The sequence below is a fragment of the Hakea prostrata genome, chromosome 5, assembly GCF_041222555.1.
Source record: "Hakea prostrata isolate BN-2017 chromosome 5, UWA_Hpros_2, whole genome shotgun sequence".
Taxonomy (NCBI): domain Eukaryota; kingdom Viridiplantae; phylum Streptophyta; class Magnoliopsida; order Proteales; family Proteaceae; genus Hakea; species Hakea prostrata.
The window spans coordinates 20,911,384-20,936,695 of record NC_142604.1 but is presented as its reverse complement, the minus strand read 5'-3'; the positions used below and the strand labels follow the sequence as shown (position 1 = coordinate 20,936,695).

At 37.9% G+C, this 25,312-nt stretch overlaps 1 protein-coding gene across 1 annotated transcript; it reads right to left on the bottom strand.

Moving 5' to 3' along the window:
* Window positions 1–13,320: 13,320 nt before the first annotated feature.
* Window positions 13,321–13,737, bottom strand: LOC149015669 (ATP synthase small subunit 6, mitochondrial-like). The gene is made up of 2 exons (XM_089155501.1): window positions 13,530–13,737; window positions 13,321–13,367 (listed from the first exon to the last, which is right to left on the bottom strand). The coding sequence occupies exons 1-2, from the start codon at window positions 13,648–13,650 to the stop codon at window positions 13,321–13,323; spliced, it is 168 nt and encodes a 55-aa protein (XP_089011627.1). The 5' UTR covers window positions 13,651–13,737.
* Between the last annotated feature and the right edge of the window lie 11,575 nt (window positions 13,738–25,312).

Below are 25,312 nucleotides of genomic sequence, written 5' to 3'. Positions count from 1 at the left end.
ACAAAAAAAATTTCAACATGTTGTAGTATTATTCGTAATATAATAATGCTATTTGACTTCAAGACTTCAGTACTACGAGATCACAGGTTTGAATCCACTTGAAAACAAGGGCCAGGCGGCAAAAGCTTAGTCCCATATGAATTATTTTAGAGCAAATTACACTAGCACCCAAGAGACCTTCAAATTGGATTTTCATTAGATATATTTATTAAATTTATCACTGAAGATAGTTAAATCATAGTTTATTTTAAAAAATATTCCTATAATAATCAGTGTCTGAAAAGTTTTCAGTGACAAATTAGACAAATATATCTATTGAAAATCCAATTTTGAAGTCTGTGTGCTTTTTAAACATAAAGTAGGATGTTAGTGCTTTAAGACCTCCATTTTGGGGGTGACAGTGCAATTTGCTCATCATTTTAACGAAGAAAAAAAAAATCACTGAAAACCATAGGTCCAAAAAAAATAATGGTGCTTGTTCTCTCAGAATTAAATGAAGTGCTTGTATTTACTTTTGCATTTGAAAACTCCATTTTTTTTCCGGTCCCCCATCAAATACCGAGGCGTTTTATTTGAGTGAGTATTAATAGGTGTCTCTCATTATAATCAATAACTTAATTATTTTAAGAAGAAAAAAAAAAAGTAATGAATACCACATGCACATGCCAGTGCCCTTAAGCTGGCGTATATGAACATTAGATCTAAAACAAAGTTAGGTATTTATTCTCTTAGAAATAAAGAAAGTGATTGCGTTTATTTTATATTTGGAAACTCCATTTTCTGTGGTCCCACGTCAAATACCAAGGGATCTGTAATTTGAGTAAGTTTATTAATAGGTGTCTCTCCTTCTAATCAAATTCGCAATGCTTCAAGCAAGATTTAATGTGATCAGAGGTGATGAATTTAATTAAACACCGGATTTCAAGATGATCTAACGGTCAAATTTACTAATGCAATCATGATTAAGGTATATGTAAAGAATAAGTGTATCATCCAAGAGTGCACGTGCTGTTGTAGTTTTTAGGCACTTCTAGAGCAAGCATTCAGCATCTTGAATCATTTCAAGCAAGATTCGATCCTATAGAATAATTTGAATTCCTGTCAATGTAGGGTTAGTAGAGTGGTAAAATTCATACTTCTCAGTGGAGAGGTCATGGGTTCGACCCTTGCAGACGAACGGTTAGATTTACCAAAGTAATTCAACCGTTACAACGATAAATTTAGTCCGTACAATCAGTCAATCTAACGATGTATTATATAGGTGCTTTACTTCCTTTGTATTTTCTCTATAGCCTTACGGAAGGAGGGACTTCAAACTCTCTTACATTTCAAGTTCCGTTTGTGCATAACGAAATCACAAAAACAACCACTCTTGAGATCTGTTATGTAACCTGGGAAAGGCTGGTGGGAGCAAATTAAGCCTTAGAAAAGCAACACCATAACATGCCTGAAGCAAGGTTATCCATGATACAATGTGATACAAGCCGATTCGTATCCACATTGGATAAATCGAAACGATACATATTGATATGTTTTTCTCATAAAGCATGTATTAGATTGCACCAAGTACAATACAGTACTCGATACGAAACGTCACATCTCCTAAAATCACCTGACTAATACCATATTCAATACTGATACGCCTAGAAATACCAACATCCGATCTTAATTTATTGTGTTATTTCTAGGATTTGTCACTTACACTAGAGACTCCAGGGTTGAAGGAATATTTTAGCTTAATTTGATGCGCCTCCCTTGTAGGCGTATTTATAAACCAGGTATGTTGCTTAGCTGAAGCTTTGGGAAGACATCTCTCACAATTATTGATTCCTTACTCGTTGATAGAGGTGTTTTGGACCCCCCCACATGGCCTGACCTTTGAGAAATCGTTGGGCAGCAATGCATCATCAAGCTGTTGTGTAAGCGTAATCTGGGTATTTCCTAGGGTTTTGGTTTCTATTGAACCGGTTTCGGTTCACTTCATTGTATATATCACTCTGAGCCGGTTTGAGTCATTCGTATGCAAAACGCGGGTTCTGAAATTTGGGGAAATCAGAGAAAGCTCTGAGATGCGATAATGGCAATCTTCGTTTCTTCTCCTTTGATCTTCGTTCTTGGAGGTGGTTTCAAGCGATGAGACCTGGATTGTGATCGGCGTGAAGAATGGAAGACTCGACGGTGATTTGGTGCCATATGGTTGCCCTATTGTGATTATCTTGTACATTCCTTTCCCTGACATCTTATAAGTTCTTTTCCTTCCATAGTAGATCGGACTCCATTCTTGAGTCCCAGAGACGTAGGTTCGAAAGAACCGAACTCCGTAATCAAATGCATGTGTCTCTTGTCTTCTTGCTTCCAATTTCATAGTAAATCACACGACCGAATGGCTTGTCTAGGTTAGGGTTTATAGATGTGTTTTCTTTTCTTGTTTCAATCTGATAAATCATATAGGTTAATCACTAAATGCAATCATGAATTAGACCTGGGAATATCATGTTGTTACCTCCATTTTTAAAGAACATTGTGCGATGGTGAGCCACCACAGAAGGGACATTTTCACTTCAGTTTGCGTGGCTGAAGTACTCTGAAACCAAGGAATTAAAATGAAGTGGCACCATCTTGTTTGGTTTGCCTTCTCCATAGTAGTTCTGCTTCTCATTCACCACATGGTTGGCATTGCATAATTAGCTTTTCCCCACTAGAAGTGATCTGGCCTCCCAAGGCCTCGCTATGATTACCCTAACCCTCTCTCCATGATGCTTAGAAACTACAAATCTCAATCCTTCTAGTAGCCAAGAGTGAAGTGTGGTCACGATGTTCAATGCTAAACCATATTGTTACCAAAACCGAGAATATAAACAAATTTACAATCCAAGAAATAAGCCTTGGAGATTTCCATACCTGAAATAATCTCCCCCACCACTACTGGGGCTGCTTCGGACGAAGATAAGATGCGCGCAGGATGCTATAATAAAACAATCTCTAATGTCCTCCGAAACAGCCCCCGCAGAAGTCCATCTCTGAAGCAAACACACAGAGGATCCGGTCCGATAACGCTGCCACCAAACTCCCCACTGCAGGATGTTTTAAACTTTTAATAAACCCCAGACCAGATAGGTTCCTTTTTAAACTAGCATCTGTATTCAGTTCAGAAAAGGGGTGTGGAGGCAGACTCCAAGGGGAAGTTGGGCGAGCTTTATAATGGACTTCTCAGCCATTATAACAAATCTCGTCTGACAAAACTGAATCTAGATCCTCCACCCGCATGGAGAGAAAAATTCAATTCATATTGTTGGATGCTTGACACGTATCCACTCTAAAAATAAAATATTTTTTTTCAAGAAAATTCTGAAAATGTAAGAATCCAAATCTTCTCTACTTTCTTAATAAAGAGGATTTACTTTTAGACTAAATATGTGTCAAGCATCCAACCCTGTAGATTAGAATTTTCTCTCCATGTGGATAAATGATCCAAACTCTGTCAAAACTATCACAACATATCGTTGGATATTATGTGGCAGAGGATCAAGTTGGTACAGAAGATAAATATCTTTTAGACGATAATATAATGAAATGGCAATTCTAGAGACTTTTCACTAGACCCATAAAACAAATATTTGCATATGAGATAATAGCCAATAGAGGTTCCTCTTAAGTTTTTGTATAATGAAGAACACCGGTTGAAGTAAATGACACTCTTAGGTTAAGCCCCCATACCCAGCCTTGCATGTTCCCACAATCAACAAAGTTCATCCTTATCCTTATTCAAGTGAAAAGGACAACCTAATACAAACCCCAAAACCCTAGACTGTCCATCGTAGCATCTGTTATTCGATCACAAATAAGAAACAAACAGCCAAACCTCTGGTCCCCTGTAAACCACCCGGGAACTACATCAGGAGCCCAAACTTCACCTACAGTAAAAAAAAAGCCATCAAACTGTTAGTTAAATCCAAAAGGTGGTCTTGCTTATTGTACTGCACCATCTGAAAAATTGTCAAGCTAAATTATAACATTACATACACTTTTTTAGCAAGTACAACTGACCTTTGATTTTATTCCAATTCTAATTAGACTAAAACTAAACCCTCATCATATATAAACCCCAACACAGGCAACAAAATATAATTCTGGATTTCGATTTTCATGCTCTTGCAAGCTGCTGCTCTCCATGTTATGAAATCTTTAGTATCTGATCTAAACACTGCTCAAGTTCAAATAAGATTGCAAGCAATCTAGTCTGAGATTCCATTCTGTACAACCTTAGAATCGTCCATCCATAATTAGCATTCTTATAAACCCCTCTAAATCCAAAACCACAACCTCTCAGAAAAACCCCAATTTCAAAGAACCCACCAACAGTCCTATTTCACAATTGAAATCATGACCACATCATGACCATTGTTGCTTCCACAAAATACAAATTTGTTAGTTTTTCTCTATTTTCTTGTTTATTGGAGGATTTTCTACTCGGTACTGCCCAGGATTAGACCTGTTTTGATGCTAATCATTTCTAACCCTAAATTATTTTGGGATCAAAGCTATAGTTTCGCCGAGTACTAGGCCTACAGGTAGCCAAATACTGGTTGACATTATCAAAAACATAACTGCTGAGATGAATCCACAACAAGTAAAAACAATGCATCAGCAAGGTGATGCTGCACAGCTGCAAGAAGCAATTCCAAAAGTTTGAACTACCCACACCATCAATTGGTATCCAAGAAGGTTAAACTCACACTACAGACACATGAGACCATCAACCTTCAATAACTGAACCTTACAACAAGATGTTGACGCAGCATCTTATGATCAACAAGGAACCAACGACAGGATGATACACATAAGCGTGGAATTGAACGATTACAATGGGAGGCATGCATGCATTGGATGGCTACTTTGATTGGTTTAACTTGTTAGCAGGTTGAAAAATCAGATCACCCAACCCAAATTAATCACAGCCAGGGAGTAATGTCATACATGAAGACGAGCTGTATCATTGTCGAATAGAACCCACTACCTGGGAAGATAAAGGAAATGAAAGAAAAACATCTGTCTCCCACCTTTTGGCAGATATTTTGTTATGGATAAATGCACTAACACTCAACCTACCACTCACGATGTGACAAACATATAAACAAAATTCCCTAATTTGCTATCCTGTTCTGGAGTCACTGACAAGAATGAGCAACTCTTCTCTTGTTCAAAATGGACTACAAGCTGATAATTGAGATGAGAAAGGGGGTGACCTTGATCCAGCAATCAGCTGATGGGCTACCACAAAATTCTCCCAGAAAGAGAGAGATCAAACTCAATGATAGTAAGACAGCCATTAAATCCAAAGCAGAGATGTTGGTGTGTGAATCATGAATTGGGGATTAATCGGATGTTAGGCTTGAAAGAAGAAACCGTGGAGACGCCCCTAGTAGATATCTCTGAGGTAAATATTGGAGTTCCTGCAACTTCTGTCCGTCAAGGAAGAATCAGTCCATGACATGTCCAATTTCAAGGCTTACATAGAAAATTTTCATGAAAATATTGCTGAGGCAAAGGACACCCTGGAATTTAATACTACATTGGATGAGGTTGAGGAGATTGTGAGCAACAAAGAACGCTTGAAGAATAGAAGGTTCAGGGCACAACTGTAAAAGAGAGACCCCATGAGCACAAAGAATTTGTCATGCCACCAAAGCCCTCTAATTCTTGAATTCCACAAGCTGCCCAGATACTGCTGTAATTTTGAATATGGATTGTTGCAGGTCTAAGACTGGGCTGCTATGGTGTGCTTTTCTAGGACGAAAAGCTAAAAGAACAGGAACATAATTGGAAGAATAATTGAGGTTAGGAATAATTAAACTTACTGTTGTTGAAGATATTCTTAAATAGCAACTAGAAAGATAGAAGAAACTATTGGGAAAGAAAAGAAAAGAAGAGAAGAGAAATGGGAAGAACTTAAAGAAAGGGATAACAATCCCGTATGCACTGCCCAACTGCACCAGAACTATAATAAAAGCTCAAATCCATCAACCAAATCATCTTCAATTGATGAAGGATGCATTACACATATAAAGACCTACTAAAATTCCTAATTTGACCCAAAAAGGACTCCAATAAAAGAGACAAAAATGTAAATATAATCAAAACAGAATTTTATCTAATTATAAGTATCTTAATCAAACTCAATCACTGACTTAAATATTAAAATTAACTACAAATCTCGTGTACCAGCATACCCAAGCTTTAAGGGCTTATAATTAGGCCCATTACATCAATAAACCCAAAAATGAAAGCCTTAATGTCTATAGAACCAAACAATATGAGCCAAAATTAAGTATTCAAAGCTCAATTGACCCTTATTGGACATTCTCAACTGCACCATGGATGCCCCCACACAAAGTTGAAATCTCCATTTTACAAAACACGTCATTTTTTTCCCAAAGCAAGGGAGAACTGATGCAAATGAGTCACTTATAAAGCTTATTAATGGGTAAATGCCTTGGGACTGGTTATATATCTGTTGGACCATTGGATTAGATTAAAGCCCCAATATATGTATAACCCATCCCAAGACTTATATCCACAGAATATATGCTTTGGGATTCGTTAAACAAGTACTGGACCATTGGACTGGACTGATGTCCCAATACATATATAACTCATCCACTAGACAAAACCCTATGACTACCTTGGCATTTGTTATTTGTTATAAAGGCATTAGGTAATTGGATTGAAGTCCCAATACCACATATAACACATCCCACGTATCCACTAACTAAACCTTCTCAGTGGAAATATGTTCATGATTGAGTCAATATATCCTAAAATACTCTTTCTCTGTATTTATTCAGAAATTGTAACTGCAAAATAGTTAATAATATCGCAAGTCCTTCATGAACTACAACGGATTGGCTTAAGCATGTCACAAGAATTGAGCGTGGAACTTCCCATACTAGGCTTATTTTAAGTTTTACTCGAGTCATTTGAATCATGTCACAGGAATTGAGCATGGAACGTCAGCGGAGATCCTTGAGGACCAACCAAAAGGGGACCAATGAAGCACAAAAGTTGTTCTCCATACCGCAAAAGAAGCTGTTGGTTTTTCCTCACAAGGAGTTCATTCACACTAGCCATGATACAGGGCTTGTATTGGCTCTTGTTACAAGGGAAATTATCCCTCCACATGAGGTAACATTCCCTCCACCCATCAAAGAGTTACATTCTGATTTTTCTAGCATGGTTCTTGATGAGTTGCCTAATGAGCTACCTCCTATGTGTGAAATTTAACATGCCATTGATTTGGTACCGAGTTTGGTGTTACCAAACTTACCAGCTTATCGCCTTAGCCCAACAGAGCACAACGAACTCAAACAATAGGTGAATGAGTTGCTACATAAGGGATTACCAGCATTACTCACTCCATAGAAGGATGGCTCATGGCGCATATGTGTGGACAGTAGAGCAATCAACAAGATTATAGTCAAGTATAGGTTTCCAATACTGCGGCTTGATGACATGTTAAAAATGCCATCCAGGGCTAAGATCTTTTCTAAATTGGATCTTAGAAGTGGCTATCATCATATTCGTATTCGGCCTCTAGACGAGTGGAAGACTGCCTTCAAGACCAAGGATGGACTATTTGAATGGAAAGTCATGCCTTTTGGTCTGACAAATGCACCTAGCACATTCATGAGGGTTATGACACAATTACTCCGTCTTTTTATTGGTCAATTTTTTTGGTCGTATACTTTGATGATATATTGATCTACAGCAAGCATCCAGACGATCACATTGATAATCTACGACAAGTCTTGAGAGTGCTTCGCCATGAGAAGCTATATATCAATCTCAAGAAATGCTCCTTTATGTTGCCAAAGGTTGTGTTCCTTGGTTTTATTGTCTCATCAAAGGGGGTTGAAGCTGATCCAGAGAAGATAAAAAGTATAAAAGATTGGCCTACACCAAAGACAATCACCAAGGTTCGTAGTTTTCATGGACTTGCATCGTTTTACAAGAGATTCATTCGGAACTTTAGTGCAGTCATGACACCTATTACCAAGTATTTGAAGCAAGGAAAAGGCGAGTTCAGGTGGACAACAGCGGCAATCGAAGCCTTTCATCTTATCAAGCAAAAAGATGACAGAGGCTCCAATACTTCACCTGCCAGATTTTGACCATATATTTGAGGTAACAACTAATGCCTCACATGTCAGTCTAGGAGGTGTATTGATGCAAGGAGGGCATCCCATCGTTTTCTATAGCGAGAAACTCAATGATGCCAAGCAACATTATTCGACATATGATCTGGAGCTCTATGTTGTTGTCCAAGTGTTACACCATTGGAGACATTATCTCATTGGCAAAAAATTCATTCTCTATACCGATCATGAGGCCCTCAAGTATCTACATTCACAGAAGTCAATTAGCAACATTTACGCTAAATGGGTTGCTTATCTACAAGAGTTTGCATTTACAATGAAGTACAAAGCAAGAAAGGAGAATACAATCGTTGATGCATTAAGCCAAAAAGTACTTACTCTTAGCACATTCTCAGCACATGCAATTAACATTGATCAAATACGTGATGAGTATGCATTAACAAAGATTTCAACATGCCGTACAAGGAGTTACAACAAGGCATGCAACACATAAATACTCACTTCACGATGTGTATTTGTTTTCAGGAACTCGGTTATGCATTCCAAATCTTTCCTATGACATCACATCATACGGGAGTTGCAAGGCAAAGGTTTGGGAGGTCATTTCGGCAAGGGATAAGACTATCATACAAGTTACCAATTGGTATTATTGGCCTTATATTGCAAAGGATGTTGATCACGTAATCAAGAGATGCAGAGTCTGTCAACTAGCCAAGTGAACTAAGAAAAATACAAGTTTGTACTCAACATTACCAGTTCCTCATGCACCTTGGATTGATATCAGTATGGATTTCGTACTTGGGCTACCCTTAACAAAAGAGCAATACGACTCCATCATGGTTGTGGTTTACAAATTCTCAAAGATGGCTCACTTTATACCATATCGCAAGACCTTTGATGCATCTCACATTGCAAAGATATTCTTTAAGGAGGTTGCACAACTACATGGGCTACCAAGTAGCATTGTCTTAAATCGGGACATCAAGTTCATAAGCTACTTTTGGAAGACATTGTGGCTAAAAACTAACGCAAAGTTACAGTTTTCAACCGCATTTCATCCACAAACTGACAGGTAGATGGTGAATCGAAGCTTGGGAAACTTACTGAGGTGCTTGGTTCATGATTATGAGAAGACATGGCCATCCATACTGGACATAGCTGAGTTTTCTTACAACAGCTCAGTTAATCGTACGACAGGTTGTACTCCATTTGAGATTCTACTTGGAGTTCAACCCCAACGACCTATAGACCTCCACAAGCACACAAGAGTATTGAGGCTGACGAGTTTCTACGCCATATCACAGAGGTACATGCTAATATTTGCCGAAGAATAGCTCTCAGCAATGATGTCTACAAGGCTACAACAGATTGTCATCGACAATATGTGGAATTCCAACGGGAAGACATGGTAATGGTTCGTGTCAATCCAAAAAGGTTCCAACATGGGGTTAACAACAAACTCGATGGGTCCATACAAGGTGTTTAAACGTATTGGACCAAATGTTTATGTACTCGAGCTACCAGAATAAATGAACATAAGCAATGTCCTCAACGTGACTAACTTACATCATTATGTAGGACACCAATCTGATGAAGGAGACACTGAACAAATGTTGAGGTTGCCCCAACTCATGCCACCAATCACTAACATCATTGAGGAGGTTTTCGATGACTCTTACAAACCACTCGTTGTCTCACTGGATACCATGCTTTCCTTGTCAAATGGAAGAATCCTCCACGACATGATAGTACTTGGATTCATGCTGACGATTTCAAGAAACTTGATCCCAATTTGTAAGGACATTACATGTCATTCATTTAGTCGTCGGAGACAAATGTTTTCAAGCCAAGGAGAGTTGATGTAGAATTGAAGACATTCAAGAAAGAAGAAGCCCATTGAGTTCATAGGTTATGACTGTTTTAGTGGGTCAAAGTTAGCCTACATATTTTGATCTCTTTGGTCTAGACCTAAGCCCAAGTCTAGTTCTTGAAAAATCAATAAAAGGGGTTGTGATTTGAAAACAAAAGAACTCTTGTCAAAGGAGTTTTCTTTTGTCAAGAGTTAGATAATAGTTGAGTTATTAATAGGTAGGTGGTGTTAGCCAGCAGTTGGATGTTACAATTAATATTTATGTCTCTTTAGAATGCTATATAAAGAGACTTATATAAGAGGGTGAGGACACAACTCAACACTCAACTTTGAAATCAAATTGCTTATTAACTATTTCATCTTTGAAGAATTCTTGTAGTTTGATCAAGGAAGATTGGTGTTCAATCCAATCATTCCACCTTGCGGTGTGAAGCCCGGGTGTACTTTGTTGTTCATATTTTTCTGTCAATTCTCTTATATTGCTCCTTCCATGTCGTCTTCACAGCCCAGGTGTCCATGTTGTTAAGCTAATATTGTTGTACCACCACTCTGGTTTTCAGCCTACCTTCATATTTGAATAATGTTTATCTTAAGTCCATTAAATCTGAAATTATTCCATTTGAAAGATTCTATTTGGATATTGTTTTGATCAATCAAATACAGTACCACATTACCTCCACTACCAACCCCCTTCCCGCTTTTGTGGCAACAAGAACGCCCTCCCCCCACTTCTCTTTCTTGCGGCTGCGTAACCATTTCCCTTTTCATTTTTCTTTTTTATTTTCCTTTTTTTTATTTTCTTGGATCTTTCAGCAGTTCCGAAATCTCAGAACAAGAAGAAAGAAAGAAAGAAAGAAAGAATCCAAGAACCATTCAAGAATCCATGAATCCTCTTTCGAAAATCCTAACCCTTCCTTTCCCATTGCACAACGTCTTAATCCTAATCTTCCTTTTCCCACATCTTTATCCCAATCCCTAGATTGTTAATTCCCCTTACTTTTCCTTCCTTGATTTTCTTAACGTCCCACATCCCTACCTATATCAATTTTGTTAACCCTAGGATATTCCCTTCCTTTTCCAATCAACCCTAAGTCATCCCATAGGGCATTGGGATATTCCTACAACCCAAGACACATAAACAATAGTCCTTTTCTCCCACTTAAACCATACCATAAGTTATCCATTAATTTTTAGCCATCTCAAAGTAAACCCAAAACCACCCAAAAGATATCCTTAGGATCCCTAAACATTCCCAGATCATCCTATAGGAACTTAGTAAAGTCCTAAACAACCATATCCCTTTCCACAAATATTCCTCGTGCTTTCGATCAACCCATACAATTTTAAAATTAGTTGCTACAAGTAAATTTTAGGAAATTCATTCAAGAAACCCTAACCCTAAAATTGGGTTTACGTCACTAAAATTGAAGAAAAAAAAAAAAAAAAAAAAAACCTTCATTTGTAAGAAAAGAGAATTACAATTCATAAAATTAAAAAATAAAAGATAAAAAAATCTATATACTTTTGCGAAAATAAAACTAAGCATGAAATTAAAAGGGAAAAACAAAACACTTGAAAGAGAAAAGAAAAAGAAAAAAAGACACTAAACATTAGCTGGCTCCCTTAGAGTGCGAATTGAGGAGATTTCTGCTGGAGAAGAGGAGGTTTGAATAGCTTGGAGTGTCATCTAGAGGGAAGGGGTCTAGGCTTTATATTGGCTGAAGAATGGGAAGAATAACACCACCTATTCCATATGGGGTTAAACAAAACGGGTGAATATTCTTAAACATTCATGAAGGAAATAGATGGGACCTGAGGATGAAATATAAAATAAAAATAAAATGATCATCTTATTCTTCTCCTAACCAAATTATCTTCTCATCCATGCTCCAAAATGACTCAACTGCTCCAACTAATTCAATGAACCCAAAGAGACCAACATTGGGGTTTTGGTGAATTTTAAAATCTTCTAAAATTACCATTATAGCAAAGACCTAAACCCTAACATTATTATACCGAAGACCTAAACCACAAAATTCTATGAAACCCAACACTTCAACATGGGATCTTCTTATCTTCACATCAACCTTGCCCTTGGCCTTTAAATATCCTTCAAAATATCAGTTTTCATCCATTGTAGCTCCATATTTTCCCTTTTATTAGAAATGCCCTACAAACCTCAAGGTAGCTTGTCTATCTAATCTAGAATGTGTACAAATGCGTGCTTTATGCTCTAACATTTCACACATAAATGAGCTCATCATTAATCCATTTAGAAGCCCTAACCCTTCTAATAGAATCTTATCATGGGATATATTTATGTATGAAATGAAAACTATTTCGAAGAAAAAAGGGTCAAACATGTATTAGGCCTTGCTTGCTCATCAAGGTTTAGTAGGATCAGAAGAAGAGGGGGCGGATTGTAAGGCTTTCCCAGTAAGGCACCAAAAAAGTATGAATTGGTGGTACAAGGTGAAAACTTAATAAATATAAAAGAATCAGGGTTTCCTGTTGGCCTATTTCAGTGAGTAACAAGAAGAAGATAAGATGAAGTTATGTAAGTCTCCTAAGGTATAGTTTTTGCTGGAGGTGGCAAAAGCAAAGGAAGGGGGAGGGGTTAGACATTGAACTAGCAAATGTAGGGGATACGAGGGGTCCATGAAAGGGGTCCAGGGACAAAGGTGGATGGTAGGTATTTATGGGGATGATTTAAATGCAGATGTGTTGGGCACAGAGAATGAAAGAGAGCAACAGCCATGGGTAGGAGGCACAAGTTGCTTTTCATTTTCAAAAAAATCTTAGGACCTCTACTTCCATAGGCGTTGTGTCTTCAATTCATAAATTTGATTTATTCAACCATCTACAACAAATTTGAAGGTTGGAAAATCATAAGAGTAAATTCAATAAAAACCCATCCAACAACAATTAACATCATTTCTAGTCCGTAAGTCTTTAACTCCTAACTTCAATTCATGGATATCCTAACAGTTTCTCAATCCGGTTAAGAACATAAGATGACCAAATCAAGTACAAATAATCAGCCTAGGCAGGTTCCAACTCTAAAACCCCTTCTGGGGAAGGAAAAAAAAGTTCAATTTAAGAAACAAAAGAAAATGTCATAAAGACGCGAATGAGAACGTAAAAATAAGCCAATTCATAACAACGAATTAACCAATTTAACCAAAATGATATCTAGAATAGATCCAGGCTCGCGAGTAGGAATAAAAATATCATCAAACAGTACAAATAAAATTACGGGGTTCGATGATTAAAACGGAGTTACTCAAATTCGGAGACTTACCTCTTGTGCCTCTGAACGAAAGGGGAATTCTTGGCATCCTCCTCTGCAAACAGGATTACAAGCGGAGACGATCAAGTTAGATAAGATCAAACAAATAGATTGATAAATAAGTAGAACGACAAAAGAATGGACGAACGATCAAGTTAGATAAGATCAAACAAATGGATAGATAAATAAGTGAACGACAAAAGAAATGAAGCAGTACCAGTGAGACCAAGAGAAAGCTTGGTTATCAGAGTGCCGGTGACGGCGAAACCAACCAAGAAAGGCCAGTTACGGTTCCATTCTCGCTTGAAGAATATAGGCCATGGATCGAATTTCGGCATCTCTGTAACGGTCTTTGACACTAGCCCTAGCTTTCTCCTTCTGCGTTGCTCTCTCCTCGCGAACTTTTGTAAGTTGTAACTTGGGTGTATTTATTCAGGCAACACTGTGGACGACTTTGTAAGTGTTATTCGATGCTTCTGTGCCACATTTTTTCCTCTGCATTTACGTTCATTTACGTTCATTTACGTAAATCTGAACTCCCAAAAAGTCAAGATTTACAAACCAACGGTGGTTAGAAGTGGTTCAAATATGAATTCATCGTAATCGTTGATGTTAACGGATTAGGTTTCCTGCAGCAGCTTATGCCCACCTTAACTACTTCTCAAACTCAAGAGACCACATGTAAGGGTGAGAATTTAAATCACCGTTGGCTAGGACATTTTTGAACCACATATAGCGGTGGGGTCTACCTGTAAAAAAATTTTAAAAATTAAAATCGAAAATGTTGGATCCACTATTATTGTATAACTCATAAACATCAATAAAGCATATTGTTCTCTTCTAAAGAAAAACTGATGCCAACACAAAGTTGTTTTAGTGGTTGAAACCAACCCCTCTTAGTGAAGAGGTCTTGGGATCAACTCTCGGTTGAGCATATTAATATATCCCCATCCTCCGGCTTAATAAAAGCCCCTTACCAAAAAACCAAAAAAAATAGAGGAACTAATTCACTCCTAGGATTATGCCACACGGCATTAAGTAATCCAACGGTCACTAAATTTGATTTTTATTTAAACCCACCCATATATTCCTCTCTCCTCTCTCTTCCCGAAATTCAGAAAAACCCTGAATCCCCTACGATTTTTCCGTCTCTCACTCTCTCTTCTGTGGTCACGGCTCTCTCCTCTCTCTTCACGAAATTCTGAAAAAGTCCTAGATTAAATCAATTTTCTCACACTATCGACTGTCACTTTCTCCTCTACATGAAATTTAGAAAAGCCCTGGAATTGCAGCGATTTTCTCTCTTATAGGCTCACGGCTCCCTCCTCTCTCTTCACAAAATTCAGAGAGATCTCTGGAATTGCAACGATCATCTCACTCTGTCTTCTATGCTCACAGCCGGCGATAGAAACTCACTCTCAATTTATTTTCTCGATGTGGTAAAAGCTCTGCGATTTTCACATTGTGTTGAGGAAGATTTCCACCTTTTTTGTTCTCTTCTTTTCCAACAATACTTAGACAAATATTTTTACTCAACTTAATTTTTGAGCTTTAATTTCATTGAGGATTTGGTGTTTGATAATATGTTTTGAACATTGGTAATGGTTTAAGATTGAGAAGTAAGATAATATGTCGTTGAGGACTCGTTGTTTGATAATATGTCGATGAGAATCTCTGATAATATGTCAATGAGAACTTTGTTTTAACACCACACCGCCGATGAGAATCTCTGTTTGATGTCGATGGTTTTTACTATACTATTCATTAACACATACTGCCTCGTTCTTTATCTCAGTAAATGAAAGTGACGTAGTTTAAGGTTGGTAGAAAACCACATAGGAGTCAAACTTTAGGATTTAGGATCAACTGGTAAGGTTGGGAAAGCAAGAATTCAGTGTGAGGTCTAATTGAAAGGTGGAGTTAGGACAAAGCCAAGATTTAATGGTTAGATTTGGTAATCAGGTTACTGTAGTGTAGAATATATGTTGGAAGTTGCAACTAAATCAGGTTGTTTAATATCAGTTAAGGAGCATTCTTGTAGAAGCAGGACTAAAGGGTTAAATGATAATTTCAGGCAACCCACTAGGTGGATGAATATGAAATTACTATGTATTTTTCTCATGACAATTCCCCTTTAGATGCAAAGATGAGGAAATATGGCATGTGTTGTACTTCTCTACAGCTGATTGTGTCCAGTAGTGTGACATGCATGCATGTCAGTTGGATATGATAACAATCATGGTTACCCAGTCCAACTGAGATGGCCTCCCTTGGATGGTCCATTGGCTAAAGAATATTTTTACATGGCAAGGACCGTCAGTTGGCATGTGATTCCTACAAGGCTGTGGTCTATCCAAGAGGCACCCTGTTGTTGATCTTTTCATAGTAGGTTGTGAGTTGTGGCTCCCATATCCCTACCATGTTGTACTGGCTCATGCTGTATTTCCTTAGTCTTTTCTTAGGGCCTATTTGGTTACATGAGTCTGGAGATTTCAAATATCTAGAGATTTCAAATCTATAGATTTCAAATCTATGGAGTTATAATTTATAAAATTAGATGTTTGGTTGTGGAATGAAATCTTTGGATTCATCCTAAAAAAATATTTGATCGACATGATTTTTGTGAATGTGCAAATGTATAGTTTTTTTGAAATCTCTGGATTTTACCCCTTACCCATAAATCTACAGATTCACAATTTTAGTGTAAAAATGTGAATCTCTAGATTTCATGAATCTAGAGATTTTTACAACCAAACGGGTATAAAATCTCTGGATTCATGTAACCAAACAGGCCCTTAGTAGGTTTCTTGTGTATAGAAATACTTTGGTTGGATTGGCTGGGTGAAATAAATGCTTGAGAAAGTAGGAAGTCATGGGTTGGGTCTGGTTTTCTATTATCAGGGTTAAGTGGGGAATGTTTTATTTTTTGGGTTTGGATAATTGAAGGGCAATGTTTTCTTTCAATTGTACCGACATTGACATCTTCAAGTTCTTTGCAGGTTTGTAAATCGTGGATGTGTTGCTGGTTAACAAGAGTGGGCTATTCTTTGGAGAGGCATATGTTGTCTTTTCTGGTCCCATGCAAGCTGAGTTTGCTCTACAGAGGGATCGCCAAAACATGGGTTGCCGTCATGTGGAAGTCTTCAGGTGCAAGAAGCAAGATTACTACAATGATGTAGCTGCTAAGGTAAACTATGAAGGCATTTATGATAGCGATTACCATGGTAGCCCACCTCCCTCTCGTGCAAAGAGGTCTGCTGACAAGGATCAATTGGAGTATTCGGATTGTTGCCTTTGCTCGACAGAGATATGTTTTTGGAAACAGTTCATCCAGTTATTCCAGCTCTAGAAATAATGGAAACCAAGATGAGGAGTTCTATGGTTTAATATTGCTTTGTATGCCTTTGGAAACCAAGATGAGGAGTTCTATGGTTTAATATTGCTTTGTATGCCTTTGTTTATTCCACTACCCCCCCCCCCCCCAAAAAAAAAAAAAAAAAAAAAAAGACCCCACCCTCCTTTCTGTATTTCTACTAAAATAACACAACTGAATAACATGAAGCATTAGATGGATCTCATAGTTTGCACTTGCTGTTCCTAAATACATTGTAGCTAATTATTAACTTCTTGTGCGAGTCTTTAGCTCAAAATGGAAGAGCATCTAGGTCTATTCCTAGAAGATGAAGGTTCAAGCCCATCAAGACTCATTAGCTCATGTTCAGGTGATTGGTGACTTTCCATGCATGGCTTGTATTTAGTTGTCTCTCAAATATATTTTTCTTTCTTTTCTAATTTTAGATTTAATTATTTATTCTATTTTGGATATTAGTCTCACATATGCCTAAGTGGTTTATGTACTAACCATCTAACTTAGACAAGTAATAAAAAAAAAAAAAAATACTAATTGCATAGATTAGAATGTCTAATTCCTTCCTCATATCACTGCTTGTGAAATGAAAATCCATGTTTCTTTGTGAAAAATTTTGATGGGAGATTTCATGAATTTGGGTAACGGAAAATGATTTTCAGGTTTAGTTGATTTAAATTATTTCTTACCAGAAGTTAAATCCATTTACTCAATCTCCAAACAATGAAAACTTTCGCACTTTAGCAACAAAATCCAGCATCGAAGACCTTAAGTTTACAATGTCAACCACTTTTTCCACGACTTTCACCAGATGAAACATAAATTAATAGCTGCAACTGCAGATTTGTATAGACACAGCAATCTTAAATTACAGATTTGTATATACCATAAAATCTTTGGAAATTTTAGTCTATGCTACCTGTTGTTGCTATTTCTGCCGATCGCCTTGAACCGTAGTTTTCCGCACCGAACTCCTTAGATCTGATTCGATCTGGTTTGATCTTCGATCGATCAACCTCTCACTCCTGAAAGAAACAGAATACCAGTAAGAAACGGAACCGATCGTCTTGATCGGCATCTCGTCTCCGACGATCTAGTCAATATCATTCAGTGTATGCTTCAGAGCTCTCTGGAGCTTCTAAAGTGCTTGTAATGGAGTTCAATCAGAGTGAGTTTTCAGAGTTTGGTTGATTCTAGAGACTTAACTTCTTACAAATCTTCCCTCGCTTTTATACTAGCTTTCCCGCTTATAACACTTTTTCAATCACAGCCATCGGATCATCGCTCCTCTTTGGAGATCTCTGATCATCCTTCCTTTATCTCTCAACCGAACCCGGCTAAGATTGGTTTGACCGGTATAAACCGGTAGTGGATATTTTAGTCACAACATAAGCCCCCAAGCCTACTGATCAAGTTGAACTTATATAAGACTCTGATCAGTAGGTTTAATCCTTCCTGTCAAAATCACACAGTACTCCCTGCTCAGCCATTACGCCTTTTCCCCAGATAACCCTTGATTTCTTCAAAACTTTGATGCCAAGTCACCATATCATCATTAACTTGAAAGTCGATTTATGACCATGTCTCTTGTGAAATTATGTCCTTTGCAATGGTTGAATATAATATTTGAATTGCCTTGCGTAATCATTATATTACTGTACTCAGCCCCCAAATTATCTTAAAGTCGGCTGAAATCACTTTCCTGTCAGGCTTTATATGAAATTTCAAATATAACTTCCCATCTTCCTTAACGTTACCGCCGCTTGATCATAAATTTCGTCTTTTTCCCATGTATTACCATCATACTGTTCCCTTACCTTTTCACACATCATCCTCATTCTTTTCAACTGCAATTTTCATAGGTTCATCGATTGATCCCACGTGTCGGTTACGAAAGGTAATGACCATTGATTTTGGACCATCGTGCATTTCCCCCTCTTTTCAAGAAATCTTCCTTCATTCTTTATATATATATCTGTCAGCTGTCACCTGCTCCCTTCCGTACTCTACTCTCCTCCTTCGAGAATATCAAACATACCTATCCGCCATTTTTCTTATCACTCCTTTTCAGATTTTATCTTTCAGGTTTTCTTCTTCTTCCTTTCCTGTCTCCGCCATGGATCCTGCTTCCAACCCTTCAATACCCAGTACCTCTGCTCAATCTGATATACCTCCAAACGACGAGCGAATGAAAGACGTATATGGTGCTTCCTCCTCTCATCACAATCCTTCAGACTGGAAACCTATTCCATATGCTCACGATGAAGCCATCATTATTTACACTCCTGTAAATACGTCCAGAGAGAAGATGGACCCAAAGTATGCTGGTCTAGAGTGGTATCCCACCAAAATAAAGAAGTCCCACCTGGACTCTTATTTGGAAAGTTACCATTTCCCCTCTGATGCCAGAATATGGGTTCCCGAATCTTCCGATCGTCCCTACTCAGTTGATCCAGGAGTTATCTCCATTTTCCTTGATCATCTTAACTCAGGCTTTAGAATCCCCCTAATCCCCATAGTTCAATCTTTATTGGACTACTATCATGTCTGCCCCTTCTCAACTTACTCCAAAGCAGGTTGGAGACTAGTTTTCTTGCTTTTTTGCTTTTATCCTCCGGATGAATCGTATCCCCTCCGTGTTGACCTTTTCTGAGGTGAAATTACTACACCACTTTGGAACTCCAATAGATGCGCCAGTTGAAAGTTCGCCCCCGAAAAAAAAAAAAAAACCCCCCCCCCATCCCCGTAACCCCCAAAACCGGCCCGGCGTCCCGAAGAATGGAAGGATACCTTCATTTTTCCAGAAGAACCTGCATTTTGAATGAACTGGGAAGAGATTCCAAAATCTTCATTGACTCCTCCATTCCCCATGACAACAAGCAATGCTCGGAAAAAGAAAATAGAAGAAAGCTTCTGTGTCACACCACTGGCCCAAGGCGAGGACCTCAATTTACCCTACCCCGGATGTAGGCTTCTATCTTCCGAGAAGAAAAAGATGGTTGAGGATGAAGATCGTGCCGGCTAATGGGAATGGTTTTTTGACTATTCTCCACGATCATCTTGAAGAGAATTGGGCTGAAGATCATATTAATACTACTCCTCTTGGTGGCTTATTGAGTGATATTATTGAGGAAATTGCTGACCAATTGTGTGATGTAAATGTTGATATGCCTGTCTCTCCCTTGGATGTTGTTGCCAAGGACCATGCGAATGAACCCTCCATTTCTGTTTTACCTTTATCCATCCCTATGTTGGATGTTGTTGCCCCAGATACCAATGTTCCCCCTTTTGAAGAAAATGATCAAGATGCTCCTCCCTTGGAGGAAAATAATCAGAATATTCTTCCTCCCGAGGAAATTCATGAAGTTGTTCCACCAGAGAATAATGCTGCCCCACCTGAAGCTCTTATGGTAATTAATCCTCAGAATGGTCATGAAGACCAAGAAAATATCATCATGCAGATTGGTTCAAATGATGCTGCTGTAAATGTAAATCATGAGAACGTTCTTGAGGTATCTGATCTCCAACCAGTCCCTGCCCAGCCTGATGATACCATGAGCATTGTTGACACTGGAAATCCTTTCCACCCTGAGTGGTTTTTGAAAGAAAATCATACGGCCAGCCGCAATTGGGAGGCTACCAGAGAGTGGGGCATAAAAGGCAGAATCCCCCGTGACAAGAGGAAAACTGCTCGAATGTCTGACTCTGATCTTTACTCACACTGGGTGGGGGTAAGAAATAGACCTTTTTCTCATTCTTCTATTTAGAATTAATTTACTATTGATCTAATTATTTATATTGTTTTTAATATATATTGGCTGATCTGCAGATGTTTTGGGGCTGCCTTCAATGCATTTTCTGAAGTGTTGGAGAGGGAAAAAACTTTGTCCCGGGAAAATGATGAACCGATCAAAAGGAATTTCGAGCTGGTCAATGAGGTACAAGATCTTCGGAGAAAATTGGACTCTTCAGAGAGAAAATTAACAGATGTTGAGTTCAGAGAGATTGATTTGATGAATGATCGTGATAGTTTGCACATTGACTATGAACTTTGCTCTCGACCATTGTGCTTGAATTTGCGGAAGAGATTTCTATGTCGAGAGATGCTATTTTGAATTATAGAGATGAGCTCCTTCAGCTCGAAATGTTAAAGAATGATGCCCTTGACAGGGCCAGGATTGCCACAGATGAAAGAGAGGATTTTAAAGGAAAGCTAACCAGAGCTTTGGTCTGGTCACAAAGTATTGAAAAAGAGAAGAATGAACTTCAGGAAAAGTTCAATGAGATTGAAAAGCTAAATGCCACTTTAGAGTTGGCTCAAGAATACCATGTGAAAGCTTTGAGCTCAATTTTACAGGAAAAGTCTGCTTTAGAGGATAAAAATGATGGTTTGGGATTGAGACTCAGTGAGGTGACAGCAGAAAGAGATAATCTTGAGGTTTCCCTTGGTTTGGTTTCTAAAGAAAAGGAAAGTCTTCATGTTCTTTTGGATGAAACTTTAAAATTCAAAACTTTACTGCATGAAGATTTAGAAGCAGAGAGAAGACAATTTGAAGTAGAGAAGAAAAGAATACAAAGTGAAAATCAGATTGTCTTAAATTCGGTTACCTCCTCAGTGAAGGAAGTTGGAGATAATCCAACATTCCTCGGATTTTGCAAGAATATGTTGAAGGATTGCTTTGATCAAATCTTTTCAGAAATCCTCAAGATTTATCCTGATATAGATTTCAAATTGCTATCTCCAGAATTTCTCCCATCCAGAACCTTTTTTGACCTTAGGAACTTGAGATACCCCCACTCTGATTGCTCATCAGAAGATGACTCTGACAATGATATCAGTGAGTCTTCCAGTTCTGGCCAAGACCATTCTGCCAGTGATTCAGATAGCAATGGTGATGGTAACTCACCTATTCAAGATGATAAAGAGACTGCTTGCTAATGATATCTGCTGATGTTGATCCATCTGGTAATGTTGCAGATGTTGATCTGTCTGCAAAATCACAAGTTTGAAGAATACACTCTTTTTGTTTATGAACTTACCTTTTTCCCTCTTTTTCTACCTCCTCTGCATATGAGGTTTTTGAACTTGTCAATCTTTTATATTAATGAAAATTTCTTCCTTTCTTTTGCTCGTTTTGGCTTTGACAGAATAGTATCTTTTATAATGCTGGCTATCATCTTCTGACCAACTCATAATTGATTAGATGTATATATCTCTGATCAAACTTGTATTCTTCATTGACTTCTGCTAAGATATGTCCAAAGAGAAAATATTTGATAGAAACCTTAATACCTGATCAGATACTTTGAGATGATGATTTATAGAAAATCTTTGAACTTCGATAAATAGTCTTCCATATAACCTGATCCTTGAGTTATTTTATTGATTAATTTCGTTGCTCTCGATCCAAATGTTGTCTTAAATAGACGCTGCCTTAGAGAGATGCTGCCTTAGAAAGATGGCTACTGGAGCCTGACTTCGAAAAGTCGAGATCATCCTCGGAAGGAGTGATCCGGGATCATCCTCGGAAGGAATGATCCGTGATTAGCTTAGCATGACCTGGCTACCTGAGCCTGACTGACTTACGTAAAGTCGGGATCATCCTCGGAAGGAATGATCTGTGATCGGCTTCGGAAAGCATGACCAGGCCTCGGAAGGCTGGCTACTTGAGCCTAACTCACGAAGAGTCGGGACCACCCTCGGAAGGAATGATCCGTGATCAGCTTCGGAAAGCATGACCAAGCCTCGAAAGGCTGGCTACTTGAGCCTGACTCACGAAGAGTCGGGACCATCCTCAGAAGGAATGATCTGGATCAGCTAGCATAATCACGCCTCAGATGGCTGGTCCTCAAGCAAAAATTAAAGAAAAATACAAATGCAGGTAAGAAACTAGTGCAACAAAATAAATCCTAACTCACTTTCGTAGGAATCACGGTTACACTTAGCATGTGCAACAGGCCTTTAAACCACTAGGTTACCCCTAGAGGATGAGTTTTGTCTCGTGAATGTTTGCAGTGAATGTACATCCAAAATTCCAATTTTTAGCTCAAAATAAAACATTGCAAATTCCAACTCTAACAATTGGTAAGTACTCATACAAGATCAATAGCTATGACAATTTTTCTCACAATTGATTTAAGATCCCCCACACTTGAACTTTATTACCCCATATTGATTCTTGAGACTTAGCATATATCTCAATCAAGGACTCACCTTATATCTTTCAAGTACACCTCTCCTTTAAGCAAAACCACTCATAAAGTAAGGGGACCAAGGACTAAGGTTTTGAAGTATTTTTGACCAAACAATTTTACCAAGGCATTGATGACACTTGTATTTATTTCTCTTTTTTTTTTTTTTTTTTTTTTTTTTTTTTTTTTCTTTCTTTTGAGTAGTGAACTCTACATTACTCCACTACGGTTGGCTTGAATGACATGGTGGAGCAGACACCAGAAACCCAAGTTACTTTGTAGCTTTGCTTTGCATATGCCCACATAGACAGTGATGCGAGAATTCTTTTCAATAATCTCCTTCCTAAGAGTTTCGATCAAGTCACCTCGATTCCTGAGTCGGAGTGCCCTGTCTAGTTCCAAGGAATTCAACTTTTACTTTCTACTCTTTTTTTTTTTTCTTTCTTTCTTCTTTTGTCATGCCATACACAAAATTGATCTCAACTTCTAGCCAAAGAAACAAGGACCCACAAAACTCATAGATGGTTCAACGCCTTAAGTTAAGGGCCTTTTATTTTTCTAAGGAAAGTCTCATCTCAACATATATACAAGTTACCTTCCTCTCAACAGGGTTTTTATGTGTTCATGATGGGTGCCAAAATCACTCTCATTTCACACATCATAGCAATTGAAAGAATATGTATAATAACCAAAAGTCAAAGTTAAAATCTACAACGCAACTATTCCCCCCCACACTTAAGTAATGCAATGTCCTCAATGCATGTATGCTAAACAAAGAAGACAAATGAGGGGTATACCTTTCAGTCAATATGTGCTTATCATGGGAAGCTTTAGTCTTATCTTCAATATCAATGTATGATGGGGAAGGCACTCCAAATAAGAAAAACCGTGAATCGAAAAATCATCTCTAAAGATCTCAAGAAAAACATTCACAATGTTAAAAAAAATTCTCATCATACGTTGAGGTTCTCTAGAAGGTTTTGCATCTTTCATAAGATGAATATGATATTGTTCAATGGAAGAGCTTAGACCTTTGATATGAGTGACAAACCAACTCAATGCTTCTCTATTATCATTCAACAGTGTGATCAACTCTTCTGCTTTGTCAGAAGTTAAATCAGAGACAACAATAACAGAAAGAGTATTATCTTGTTCCAATAAAGCATACTTCAAATTAGAAAGCAACTTTTTCAATTGTAGCTGGGGGGGGTTCAATTATTGAGGGCTTGGGGATAGAGATGGAGATGGATAGAGGTTCAATAGGCTCTAAAGGTGTGTGAAAATTTGAGACTTCAGAAAAGAAAGTTTCACTATCATCATCCAACATATCCATACATTCTTGAAATTCAGAATCAAAATCAATCTCAAAGTTGGTAATCACATCATTAGGAAAATCAAAAGATTCCTCAAGCATATTGATCTCTTCTTCTATTTGTGGTTGTTTTCCTATCCTAAACATATTAAACTCCACAGTTCGATTTCCAAAAGACAACCGTAAAAGACCATTTCGACAATTGATTAATGCATTACTAGTAGCCAAAAATGGTCTTCCTAGAATTATTGGGATTTCATCTTTGATTGAAAATGGTTTAGTATCTAGCACAATAAAATCAACTGGAAAAATAAATTCTCCCACTTTCAGTAAAACATCTTCAACCATCCCTTTGGGAATCTTAATTGACTTATCTGCCAACTGAAGAGTAGTTCTAGTTGCTTTTAATTCTCCCAACCCTAATTGCTTATAAACATGGTAAGGCAAAAGATTCACACTTGCACCAAGATCAAGTAAAGCATGTTCAATGTGTGTATTGCCTATGACACAAGCTATGGTGGGGCTCCCTGGATCCTTATACTTGGCTGCTACAGGTTGAGTAATTATGGAACTAATGTTACCTGCCAATAACGCCTTTTTGGGAATGCTAGTGATTCTTTTATGAGTGCATAAATCTTTCAACACTTTTGCATAGGCGGGGATCTGAGATATGACATCCAAAAGAGGGATATTCACTTCTATCTTTTTGAAGACATCAAAAATTTTCTCCATAGTTGCAGTCTTCTTCTTATTTACTAGACGACTAGGATAAGGAGCCTTAGGAACATAAGGACTCTCATTTGAAATTTGCTCTTTTCTCATAGTTTCTGATAGTGGTTCACCAAACTTAGGTACTGCTAAAGCAACTAGCTCATCCTCAACTTCTATGGGTTTCTCAGACAAACCCTCATTAAGAGATACTTGAACATTCTCCTCATCACAGTGGTCACTAATCTCGCTCTTTTCATTAATATGTGACTCACCTGTTAAATACCCTTTCCCACTTCTCAATGCGACACAGTAATTAATTGAAGCTAAAGAAGAATGGGAGGATTCAACTTGGTTGACTTGATTTTGTGGTCTTTGTTGAATCTGAATCCTAGGATTTAACTCAGGTTGGCTAGGCATT

Excerpts from the sequence above, each read along its gene's own strand:
- LOC149015669 (XM_089155501.1), bottom strand. The coding sequence starts at position 13,650 with ATGCCGAAATTCGATCCATGGCCTATATTCTTCAAGCGAGAATGGAAC. Across the intron at positions 13,368-13,529 it reads GCTTTCTCTTGGTCTCACTG|AGGAGGATGCCAAGAATTCC; the intron begins GTACTGCTTCAT and ends TCCTGTTTGCAG.